Raw genomic sequence first — 12,991 nt, forward strand, 5'->3', positions numbered from 1 at the left:
TATAAGGGAAATCGAAATTACTAATTAATATTTTCAAATGTTCAAATGAAAAATGAGTTTATGAATAAAAAAAGAATTAATAATCATTTTCCACAAATATCTAATTAAGCAATTTAGCTTTTTTCTTGAGTACTATAAATGTGAAGAAAACACTTTGAAAACATACATAATGGCAAGGAGAAGCATAACATTATCCATCATGTTACTACATATGGGGCTTTCTTCCAAAGGTGCATTCTATAGCCCAATATGTAGGCGATGTGTAAGTATTTTAAGTCTCTAATAAAATAAAATAAAAAGTGAATTAATAAATTAATGTCGAACCAAAACAAAAATGAAAATAACCATATAGATAAACAAACTACAATACAATTCAATGTCAAATCGAAAATTCTGCTCCATAATATTTTAATATTTCTTTTAATTAAATATTTATAAAATGAGCTTTTAAAGGAAAAATGATGCAGGAGCATATAGCTCACCATGATCGGGTGAAGTCTCAGCGAGGTTGAAGGACAGTGAATTTACTTTTACTAGTTTTTTTTATGATGGTCAAAAGGAAATTAGGTAGGATTGTTACTTTTATTTACTCTCATTTAGTTAAAAAAAGTTACATAGTTAGGATCTCGAGTTGTCTGTTGTTAGCAAATCATGGTTATCTTTTTGTTTTAGCAAGAAAAGAAAAGACATATGTACTGAAAAACAAATCTTTCCATAGTATAGAGAAACTGATTAATAACCATATAATTGTAAAAACTCAATTGAAAGAACAGGAATACAGTTTCATTAACTGGAACTGAGTAGCTATAAATGTAACGGAGCAAGACAAAAGAGGGGTTCAGTTGAAGACCACTCACACTCTAATAATAATAAAAATATTAACAGAAGAAATCCAAGCAGCTGTCCATCTGTATGTTATTTCTATTTGTTAAGAAAACTGACTGAGGATAATCTATGCATGAATAACCATTAGCTACAGGTTCTGTAAATCAAATATTTTCGGTTGTGTTAACCAGGAGAAACAAACATTTTGTTTAATTGCATTAAGAACAGTCCCAGACAAAAAGAGGTTGTGGCTACGGGACAGAAACCACAGATACGAGCAGAGCCATTACTGGCTAAGAAAACAAGCCAGAGTATCATTCTATTGATAACACGTCAACAACGTTCAGGAGAATGAGTCCAAACAACTTAATTAAACAAGCCAACGATATACAATAACAGCTACAACAACGGAATGGTGAATACGAGTCACAGAAAACTCAGGTAATCATATTTATTTAACGTTACATCGTAAATGTCATTTTTCATTTCCAGAATCACAAAAAGAGTTACAATTGAACAACATACCGAAGGCCATACAAGCATAAGACCATAGTTTGCAAACCCTAGAAGTGGGTTTTTGATTTCGACCAACCTTTCCAAAATCAAAAAAATGAGTTACAACCGAACAAGGTACCGAAGGCTGTATAAGCACAAGGCCATAGTTTGTAAACCCTGGAGGAGGGTTCCAAGTTCGACTAACCAATATAACAAGGCAAGCACCGAGCAAGAACGGTGAAACCCTAGGCGAGGGTTTGAGGGCCTAACTGACACAGACTAAGGAAATAGTTGACATAGTCATACAAGGAGCCAATGGACACATAGTGACAAAGCCTACCGGATAGGGCCAGAAAGAGTCTTCGACGAGCCCTCCTGTTGAAGCCCACAATACTTGCAGGGACAACATACACCCAAAGTTAAAATAAACATCGACTGGAAGGAAAACAAATACAGAGGACAAGCCAGGGACGTGACCATACCTGAGAGCTCGCAGGAGCAGCGAGGAAAAACAATCCTAGAACAACAACCATCGACTGTAACGAACAAGGGGAGAGCCAGGTTAAAAATTGAAGAAGAAGGCATTGGAAATTGAAACAGGGACCGGATAATTTACCTGAAGATTGAGCTGGAAGGTCGAAGGGAACCATAGCACCAACCTGAGGACAAGCCATTGTTGGAGAAGCCAACTGGAGTAAGAATTCCACTGTCGAAATTCGCATGCACCACCTGAAGATGTTGTAACAGAGAGGAACCAACATCCGACAGAGAACTCACCAGACCACTGCTTGGTGGAATAAAACAATCCATGGACCGAGGAACAAGTAATCGCATGCACGCCGAGACAAACAAACAGAACCACAACTTAACGCATGACCACAGCATCCCGACTTGCAAAGCTCGGCAACAAATTCACAGCCAACAATGAAGAATGACCCAACGAGCAAACAAATAGGGAGAAGAGTCTAGAGATGAGCGGGAATTACATTTACCCAGGCAAGGACTGTATTAAAGTTTTCATTAATTGTCATACCAAACACAAAGTATAACCCATGCATTTCATACGCGTGTCCATTCAATTGATTGTTTTAATCACCCATATAACGATTGCATAAATTATTTCCATACATATTTGTCAAACCACCAAAACATATTACCTATCATATAATTGCAAGGGACGTTTGGGCTGGGCGCCATCAAAGTGGTATCAGAGCAGGCAAAGTTGATTGAAGATATAGAATTGGGGTGAAAAGTTCGTGGCCGAGGTGGCAGAGGTGCTCGCAGATTAGCAGAAGATGGATTGAGAGAGGAGATTCAAATTCTTGCTGCCCGTTTGGAGGCAGTAGAAGCAGGTAGACGACGAGACCCTGAGATGGGCGATGAGAGTGAGGAAGAACCTGAAGCAGTAGCAGATGGACAGGACGGTGAGTCAGCAGAAGTGAAATTGTTGAAGTCTGTTCTAGTGGCGAGTAGTAAGCCCAAATCGGAATTTCCGACATATGATGGCAGCATGTCTATTGAAGTATTACTGGATTGGATTAGTGAGATGGACAAGTATTTCGAGTGTGAGGAAGTCAGCGATGACCGCAGGGTTCGGTTCGCTGCGACGAAATTGAAAGGACACATAGCCCTATGGCGGGACAATGTCCAGAATGAGAAGAAAATAATGAACAAATTTCCGATTAAGACCTGGTCAAGGATGGTGGCCAAGTTAAAAGGAAGATTTCTGCCAAGGGACTATCAGATTGCGCTGCACAGGCAGGTGCAGAATCTGAGGCAGAAAGGGTTGACGGTAAGGGAATATATTGAGGAGTTCTATCGGGTGAATTTGCGGGCCGGATATACAGAAGATACAACAGAAAGGACAGCTAGGTATGTTAATGGATTAAGGTTGGATATTTTGGATGAAATCAGCATTTTGTCACCGAATAACACTGAGGAAGCGTATCAGAGTGCAATGAAGGCTGAGGAGAAAATCACCAGAAGATAGAACGCCTGGAGAGGACGAGGGGCCAACAGAGGGAAAGGCCAGTCCTATGGAAGAGGGCGAACTGCTAGCAGTAATGAAGAAGGCAGTAGTTCTAGAGCTTCTGGTTCAGTAGACAAAGGCGATAATATGAGGGGTGGAAGGTCATCCCAGCAGGGCAGAGGTAACGACCGAGGAAGAGGGGCTGGTTACCAATGTTATCGGTGTCATAAATGGGGACATAGATCGTTTGAGTGTCCGGAAGCAGAGCAAGCTGGACAGCGGGGTGCATACATGGCACAGCCAGAAGAAGCGACAACGCCTCCCCAAGAAGCGGAGAATGTTCCAGAGACAGGGGAAGCTTTAGTACTACATAAAGTGTTGTTAAAACCAGTTAAAGAGGTCACCGACCAGACACAATGGAAGTCTTTATTCAGAACAGTTTGTAAATCGCGAGGTAAGTGCTGTAAATTAATTATAGACAGCGGTAGTACCGACAATTTAGTATCTACAGAGATGGTAGAAAAGCTGGAATTGAAACGTTTGAAGCATCCCAATCCCTACAGGGTTTCGTGGCTGCAAAAAGGCCATCAGTTACCGGTGGATGAACAGAGTGAAGTGGAATTTCAAATAGGTAGATACAAGCACAAAGTTGTCTGCGACATCATGCCAATGGATGTCTGTCACATCTTGTTGGGCAGGCCTTAGCAATATGATCGGAAAGTGACACACGATGGAGTGACGAAGTGTTATAAATTCGTGAAGGATGGAAGCAAGCATACGCTTGTGCCTATCAAAGAAGAAGAAGGGGTAGCTGAGACAGGTGAAACCAAAGTATTGCTGGTGAGTGGAAAACAGTTCCTAAAATAGGTTGAGGACAGTGAGATAGGTTACGCAGTGGTGAAGAAGGACAGGACAGTGTTATTGCATACAGTGATAACATATTTACCTATGGAGATCCAACAAATGTTGGAGCAGTTTACAGACATAGTTGTAGATGACTTGCCAGACAAGTTACCCCCCAGAAGGAGCATAAGTCATCACATTGACTTCATACTCGGAGCCAGTTTGCCGAACAAAGCAGCATACCAAATGAGCCCCAAGGACAATGAAGAAATCAGGAAGCAAGTGCAAGAACTGTTGGACAAGGGATTGATAAGAGAGAGCTTAAGCCCTTGCGCTGTTCCAACAGTCCTCGCCCCCAAGAAGGGAGGAGAGTGGTGGATGTGCACCGACTCAAGGGCCATCAACAAGATCACCATCCGGTACAAGTTTCCACTACCCAGAATGGATGATATGATGGATTGTTTAAGAGAGGCTGTGTATTTCTCCAAGATAGATTTGAGGAGCGGATATCATCAAATATGAATACGCGAGGGGGTACGAATGGAAGATAACCTTTAAGATGAATGAGGGGCTATACGAATGGCTGGTCATGCCATTTGGGATGAGCAATGTGCCCAGTACATTCATGAGACTAATGAATGAGATGCTGAAGGAGTATATTGGGAAGTTTGTGATAGTTTATTTGGATGACATACTTATCTTTAGCAGGAAAAGAGCAGAACACCTTCAACATGTGCGTAAGGTGTTGGAGAAATTACAGCAGAATAAACTGCTGATAAACTTAAATAAATGTACCTTTCTGCAGAAGGAATTGATTTACCTGGGGTTTGTAATAGTGGAGAATGAATTGAAGATGGATCCGGAGAAGGTGGAGGCGATAGTGAATTGGCCATCTCTGAAAAACTTGTTTGAGGTACGTAGCTTCCATGGATTAGCAAGTTTTTATAGGAAGTCCATACAAAATTTCAGCGAGATTTGTGCGCCAATGCTGGATACTATTAAGAAGGCCAGCCAACATTTTCGGTGGATAGAAGCAGCGGAGAGGAGCTTCCAATTGTTAAAGACAAATATTACTGAAAGGTCGATCCTGAGGTTACCAAATTTCCAGAAGTTATTTCAGGTTCGCTGTGATGCCAGTGGGACAGCAATTGGAGCTGTTCTCAGTAAAGAGGATAAGCCTGTAGCATTTTTCAGCGAAAATTTGAATGAGAGTAGACAAAAATACTCATCGTATGATAAGGAGTTTTATGCGGTCGTACAAGCACTAAAACACTGGAGGCACTGCTTGTTAGGAAATGAGTTCATGCTATTTTCAGATAACTCTGCATTACAATACATAATGCAACAGCACAAACTGAACCACAAGCATGCCAAATGGGTGGAATACCTACAGAGCTTTAATTTTGTATTGAAACACATTAGCGGGCAAGCTAATAAAGTAGCAGATGCGCTGAGTAGGAAAGCTCTACTTCTACAGGAAAGCACTGTGCAGGTGCTGGGGTTTGAGCACTTATGGGATTTGTACCAAGTAGATGCAGACTTTAAGGAGGCCTATGGGGCATACTAGAACCCCTTGGTGAGGAATAATAGCCCTTGGTTAGACTATAGTTTACAAGAGAAATTGTTGTTCAAGGGTGGACAACTATGCATACCAGACTGCTCGATGAGGGAGAACATTGTTCGAGAAAAGCATAGCGGAGGCTTGGCCAGACATTTCGGCGTGGATAAAACACTCGAGCAACTCAAAAAATTTTATTTTTGGCCAAGGATGTAGAGAGATGTGCGACTGTTCATAGCCAGATGCAAAGTGTGCCAATTAGTAAAGGGGCACAGTCAGAACACAGGACTGTATACACCGTTACCTGTTCCAGGTAGATCATGGGACTCCATCAACTTGGACTTCGTCATAGGCCTACCTAAGACACAGCGAGGGTATGACTCGGTAATGGTAGTGGTGGATAGATTTTAAAAAATGGCACATTTTATTCATTGCAGGAAAACTAGTGATGCCACTCACGTGGCCCACTTTTTTTTTGACGAGATTGTCAGGTTACACGGATTACCCAAATCCATCCTGTCAGACAGGGACGTGAAATTCACGGGACATTTTTGGCATACCCTGTGGAAAAAGATGAATGCTCAGCTGAGTTACAATTCTGCTTACCATCCTCAAACGGACGGACAGACAGAAGTTGTAAACAGGAGCTTAGGGAATCTACTGCGAAGTCTAGTGGGAGAGAACTTGCAGATGTGGGATCGAGTGTTGGCGCAGGCAGAATTCACTTACAATGATTCACCTAACCGCAGCACAGGCTTGAGCCCTTTCCAAATCCTGTACGGCATGCATCCTCACGGGGTGCATGAATTGCAGGATCTTGGACTACAAGAACGGCGAAGTGTGGATGGAGAAGAGTTCGCTAACGCGATGAGGGATTTGCACAAACAGCTGAAACTTAAGTTGCAGGATAGTAGTTTAAAGTACAAACAACAAGCAGATTTACGGAGAAAGGAGGTACAGTACGAAGTAGGAGACGAAGTCCTCGCACATTTGCGCAAGGAACATTTTCCTAAAGGTACGTACAATAAGTTGAAGTACAAGAAAATAGGACCCTGCAAAATTCTTCGGAAGTTTTCAGCAAATGCCTATGAGATCTAGTTGCCACCAGGAATAGGCATTTCGCCTATTTTTAATGTAGCAGACTTGTTTCCCTACACGGCCGACCCAGAGGAGAAGGAAGATGAAGGAACCACGCGACCCACACAAGACACTCAGGATGAAGGAGAAGCTTGGAAGAGACAGATGCCTTACGTTCCACCTCCCGAGATCGAGAACATTCTCGACACTCAGGTGGCAAAACGAACTCGGTGGAAGGAGTACTTACAGTACCTGGTCAAGTGGAAGAACCATCCAATTGAGGACAGTTCGTGGCTTGATGCCAGGCAGATCGAACAGACGGGGGTTTCTATCGAGAATCTCATGGACCGGATCCATGATTTCTTTCTGCCCCGGGAGCCTGATGCAGGAGCATCTAGCTCACCATGACCGGATGAAGTCTCAACCTGGTCGAAGGACAGTGAATTTACTTTTACTAGTTTTTTTAATGATGGTCAATAGGAAATTAGGTAGGATTGTTACTTTTATTTACTCTCATTTAGTTAAAAATGGTTACATAGTTAGGATCTGGTGTTGTCTGTTGTTAGCAAATCTGGGTTATCTTTTTGTTTTAGCGGGAAAAAAAGACATATGTACTGAAAAACAAATCTTGTCGTAGTATAGAGCAACTGATTAATAACCATATAACTATAAAAACTCAACTGAAAGAACAAGCATACAGTTTCATTAACTGGAACTGAGTAGCTATAAATGTAACGGAGCAAGACAAAAGAGGTGTTCAGTTGAATACCACTCACACTCTAATAATAAAAAAATATTAACAGAAGAAATCCAAGCAATTGTCCATCTGTATGTTATTTCTATTTGTTAAGAAAACTGACTGAGGATAATCTGTGCATGAATAACCATTAGCTACAGGTTCTATAAATCAAATCTTTTCGGTTGTGTTAACCAGGAGAAACAAACATTTTGTTTAATTGCGTTAAGAACAGTCCCAAAAAAAAGAGGTTGCGGCTACGCGACAGAAACCACAGATATGAGCAGAGCCATTACCGGCTAACAAAACAAACCAGAGTATCATTCTATTGATAACACGTCAACAACGTTTAGGAGAACGAGTCCAGACAACTTAATTAAACAAGCCAACGATATACAATAACAGCTACAGCGACGGAATGGTGAATACGAGTCACAAAAAACTCAGGTAATCATATTTATGTAACGTTACATCGTAAATGTCATTTTTCATTTCCAAAATCACAAAAAGAGTTACAGTTGAACAACATACCGAAGGCCATACAAGAATAAGACCATAGTTTGCAAACCCTGGAAGTGGGTTTTTGATTTCGACCAACCTTTCCAGAATCACAAAAAAGAGTTACAGCCGAACAAGGTACCGAAGGCTGTATAAGCGCAAGGCCATAGTTTACAAACCCTGGAGGAGGGTTCCAAGTTCGACTAACCAATACAACAAGGCAAGCACCGAGCAAGAACGGTGAAACCCTAGGTGAGGGTTTGAGGGCCTAACTGACACAGACTAAGGAAATAGTTGACAGAGTCATACAAGGAGCCAATAGACACATAGTGACAGAGCCTATCGGATAGGGACAGAAAGAGTCTTGGACGAGCCCTCCTATTGAAGCCCACATTACCTGCAGGGACAGCATACACCCAAAGTTAAAATAAACATTGACTGGAAGGAAAACAAATACAGAGGACGAGCCAGGGATGTACCATACTTGAGAGCTCGTAGGAGCAGTGAGGAAAAACAATCCCAGAACAACAACCATCGACTGTAACGAACAAGGGGGGAGCCGGGTTAAAAACTGAAGAAGAAGGCGTGGACATTGAAACAGGGACCGGATAATTTACCTGAAGACTGAGCGGGAAGGTCGAAGGGAACCATAGCACCAACCTGAGGACAAGCCATCGTTGGAGAAGCCAACTGGAGTAAGAATTCCACTGTCAAAATTCGCATGCACCACGTGAAGATGTTGTAATAGAGAGGAACCAACATCCAACAGAGAACTCACCAGACCACTGCTTGGTGGAATAAAACAAGCCACGGACCGAGGAACGAGTAACCACATGCACTCCGAGATAGAAAAATAGAACCACAGCTTAACGCATGACCACAGCATCCAGACTTGCAGAGCTCAGCAACAAATTCACAACCAACAATGAAGAATGACCCAACGAGCAGACAAACCGGGAGAAGAGTCTAGAAACGAGCGGGAATTACATTTACCCAGGCAAGGACTGTATTAAAGTTTTCATTAATTTTCATACCAAACGCAAAGTATAACCCATGCATTTCATACGCATGTCCATTCAATTGATTGTTTTAATCACCCATATAACAATTGCATAAATCATTTCCATACATATCTGTGAAACCACCAAAACATATTACCTATCATATAATTGCAAGGGGCGTTTGGGCTGGGCGCCATCAAAAAACTATGTCGTATGGATATATTAGAAATTTTAATGACATTAATATTTTCAGGTCAAAGTTGTAATATTTGAAAATATTAATTTTGTTATCATGTTTAATATTAATATTAATAACAACATACATCCATCATAACTCAGTTTCTATCAAGCCCACATACAAACCTCTTTTACTATGAAAAGAGATTTGATTCTTATTAGAGAAAATTTTAGGGGCTAATATTGGCAGGTGGTCTAATTTTCTATATTTTTTAGAGAAAAAATTATTTTCCAAATTCCATTTTTTCTAAAAATAATTCACCCATGTTTTACAATATGAAATTATTTTATCTTAAAAATGTCCAAGATCTTATATATACTTAGATTGAGATTAGAAATGCATTGACCAATAATCTTTCATGTGATTTTCCAGAAGACTTTAATCAATAAATCATGAGTCACAGAAGCATCTAATCTGAAATCTGAGATAATATAATCATAAATTTATACATTTTTATAAACATATCATCAAACATTTTACAATTTTTTATTAGATATTACTAAAATTCACCAAAATTTCTAAACTTTCAAATAAATATCTTTAAAACTTTTCACTTAATAAATTTGAAATTAAGATGAATCTATATAATACATAAAATATTAAATAAAACTTGGCAAAAAATGAGACTTCTCCTAGTCCACGTAAACCTATCAAACACCTCACATTCAAATAATTCTCACAGGAAATATTGTAGGATTTTGAGGGGAAGGTTGGAGGAGACTTACGCAATACCCATAGTCATGTGTATCAAGGACCTCACTTTCAAATGAGGAAAAATGAAAAACACATGGAACGGTCTGACTGGGAGTACTAGAGAGTAAGGTTGAAAGAAAACAGAAAACTAGATAACTCCATTCATGTCCATGAATCCAAACAAGTCACTTCACTGTATTTAACAACTCCTGTCCCGTCTCATTGTTTAGAGTACCTCGGATGATCAATTAAATTGACTCCTGCACCTCACGAGCTGCTCGTTTATGATACTGGTTGTTTTCATTGTTGTTGTTTTTGTACAATTCAGTGCTTCAATAATAAGTTGATGACTTGACTTTGATTGTTGGGGTGTTCCACCATGATCAACTTTATTGGCCAATTCGACAAGACAAGTATAAGTTGATGATTTGACTTTGATTGTTGGGTGTTCCACCATGATCAACTTTATTGGCCAATTCGACAAGTATAGAGGAGTTATAAATCAAATAAGCTTCTACCTCTCATTTTTATAAATCCTACAGTCTCCAAAACATCTTATCAAAGCGTGTGAATGGATAAACATGTTAGAATTCAAAGTAAAGAAAAACTAATTAAACAATGGACCTAAGTCCCCTAATTGTGTCAAAATACCTAAGTCTCTAAGTCACCATTCATAGTTGGCTACTAAAAATTAAAAAAATCCCCCTAACTGCGTCATAATACCAAGTCTCTAAGTCACCATTCATAGTTGGCTACTAAAAATTAAAAAAACCCAAAGAAGTGAAACGCTGACAACAATGCAAAACCTTAAGCTTCATAAAGCCGGGTTTGCTTTTATTTGATAAACATGACTGTGCATTTGCAATTTTGCAACCCGTGACAAATACTTTCAAACGTCAGGATTTACATTATAACGAATGCCACATTTCTGCTCATCTTCACCGAAATTACAGGTATTGCTAGGTTTTTTTCTTCCATAGAAAGTATGGTGTGACGAATATTGAATTACAGGCTGATAGATTGCCAGTCAATGCTCAAATTTGTAATGCTTGTCCACAGCTACAGAAACGTCCCATGTGCAGCTAATTGTCCCCTTTGGAATGATCACCAAATCTCCTGCAACAAAATCCACGTACTGCTCTGAAGATCCTTTCATATATGCTCTCACTTTACCTTTCACAAGGTAAAATGTCTCCTCTGCGTCGAATTTCAGGGGAAACTTGCCTGGAGGACATGCCCATCTGTTACACAGAAAATAGTTAGGAGTTTTCTTAATGGTTTGGCCGTCCTTAATATTGGTGGGTATTTAGTTAGTTAACTTTTACTTTTAGTTTAAATACCCTTCATTAAAAACATCCTTTAAAAAAAATGTATTTTCAAAATATTTATTCCTACAAATCCATTTTTCATTTTGATAGTAATATCAAACTGTATGGCTTGAGCAGAATCCATGGCCATTTTTATGTTTATAGCACATTTTAGAAATATTTCACAATTTGACAAAGATATTATTAGAATAATTTATTGTTTGACCTCCCTCTCCTGTCATATTCTAAAATATTCTTAAAATCTGCCATCTATTTAAGTTTAAGTTTAACCGGATAAATCACCATGAAAAACTTCCAAAATTCAGATACCATTACTGGGTACACTAAATGCTTTGAGTTCAGTTTTCAAACCCATGTGCCGTATGTTTCAGCTAAAACCAATATACATGATTGGGAAGAAAATTCATTAAAGAGAATGCAGAATTTTTCACTCTATGCATTCATATGATCCTCAACCTAAATCTGGACAAACAGATGTACCTTCCCATCATAATTTCATGCACAGGAGCTATATATATTGACCAGTAACAAGCAAAGGAATGAAGAGATGAAACTTACTTAGGCCAAGAGCGGATATCGAGATCAGACAAGCGAGACTGCGAGGGTCGCCTCTCTATTCTGACTCCATATCTCTCCTCCACGTTCCCACAAGCATCTTGATTCCCAATGCCTTCTGCCATATCAATATATTAACTGATCGATCAATCAATCGCCTGACTATCTACGCCTTAAATTGGGAATTATAAGCTTTGTATTCAGTCCCAGTTCCCTTCATATTATCCTATGGGATCAACGAACCGACCCAGTTTCTTCTTTCTGAAAACGAAAACCACTCGTGGAAAATGATACCAAAAAAAAAGTTAATGGTGTCAGATATCTACGGACAATACGATGCAAAATATGGGCGAATACATGCGATGTTAATGATAAGATTTGGAGAGAGTAATTGTTTAAAGAAAGTGAAAAAGCGTGGAAGCTCACCAAGATTTTGTACGTTACGTGAATGTAGCACCTCCATTAACTGATGTGCCTTTGAGACGATCCAACGAGATATATCGTCTCCAATATCCTTGGAAATATAGATGCACTTGCACATACTCATGGAATATGCAGATGTGATATTGTTGGGAATGGTCTGTAGGTGTCATTTTCTTATATCTTAGTGAAGCTTGATGATTTTTTCTACCTTAAGAGCGTTTAACATAATTAGTAGAGTGTTTAATATAATTAGTAGTTTTTTTAGATCAATCAAAGACGTAGTGAATTTCAAAGATATGAAAGCTATGTATTTGATTTCTGGTTATTGTGTGACTATTTATATTGGAGAAATTGGTCACTTCATTAATAAAAGAACATGCGGTCAGCAAAAAATACTTTAGGACTAACTCCTCAACAACATGGGGTAGAGAACTAATCCAGAGAAAACAAAGCACCACATTACTATTGAGGACTCCCAAATCATTACCAAGATTGATCATTTCCATCACAATCATTGTAAAAAGGTTCAGGATATTTAATAGGGATGATGGTTGGAAGTTAAGCTGTTGTTGGATCTCCTCTCTTTATTCTTGAATTTTATTTTTATTTTTTTAATTTTATTATTATTTATTTAATTTTTAAAGTAAAATAATTTATAATTCTAATCATCTTTATAATTTAATGTGTTTGATTTGATTCTATTATGGTTCTGATATATATTTCTTATTTTATTTGATCTATTTTTTACTCCT

General features: G+C 39.1%; 1 protein-coding gene across 1 annotated transcript; it reads right to left on the reverse strand.

Annotated features, from left to right (window-relative positions):
* Positions 1–10,960: 10,960 nt before the first annotated feature.
* On the reverse strand, positions 10,961–11,941 carry LOC149150377 (uncharacterized). The gene is made up of 2 exons (XM_089445777.1): positions 11,820–11,941; positions 10,961–11,174 (listed from the first exon to the last, which is right to left on the reverse strand). The coding sequence occupies exons 1-2, from the start codon at positions 11,939–11,941 to the stop codon at positions 10,961–10,963; spliced, it is 336 nt and encodes a 111-aa protein (XP_089301903.1).
* Between the last annotated feature and the right edge of the window lie 1,050 nt (positions 11,942–12,991).

Source organism: Pinus tabuliformis, chromosome 9, assembly GCF_031772625.1.
Source record: "Pinus tabuliformis cultivar Carrire ecotype Pingquan chromosome 9, CPIR1, whole genome shotgun sequence".
Classification (NCBI taxonomy): Eukaryota; Viridiplantae; Streptophyta; class Pinopsida; order Pinales; family Pinaceae; genus Pinus; species Pinus tabuliformis.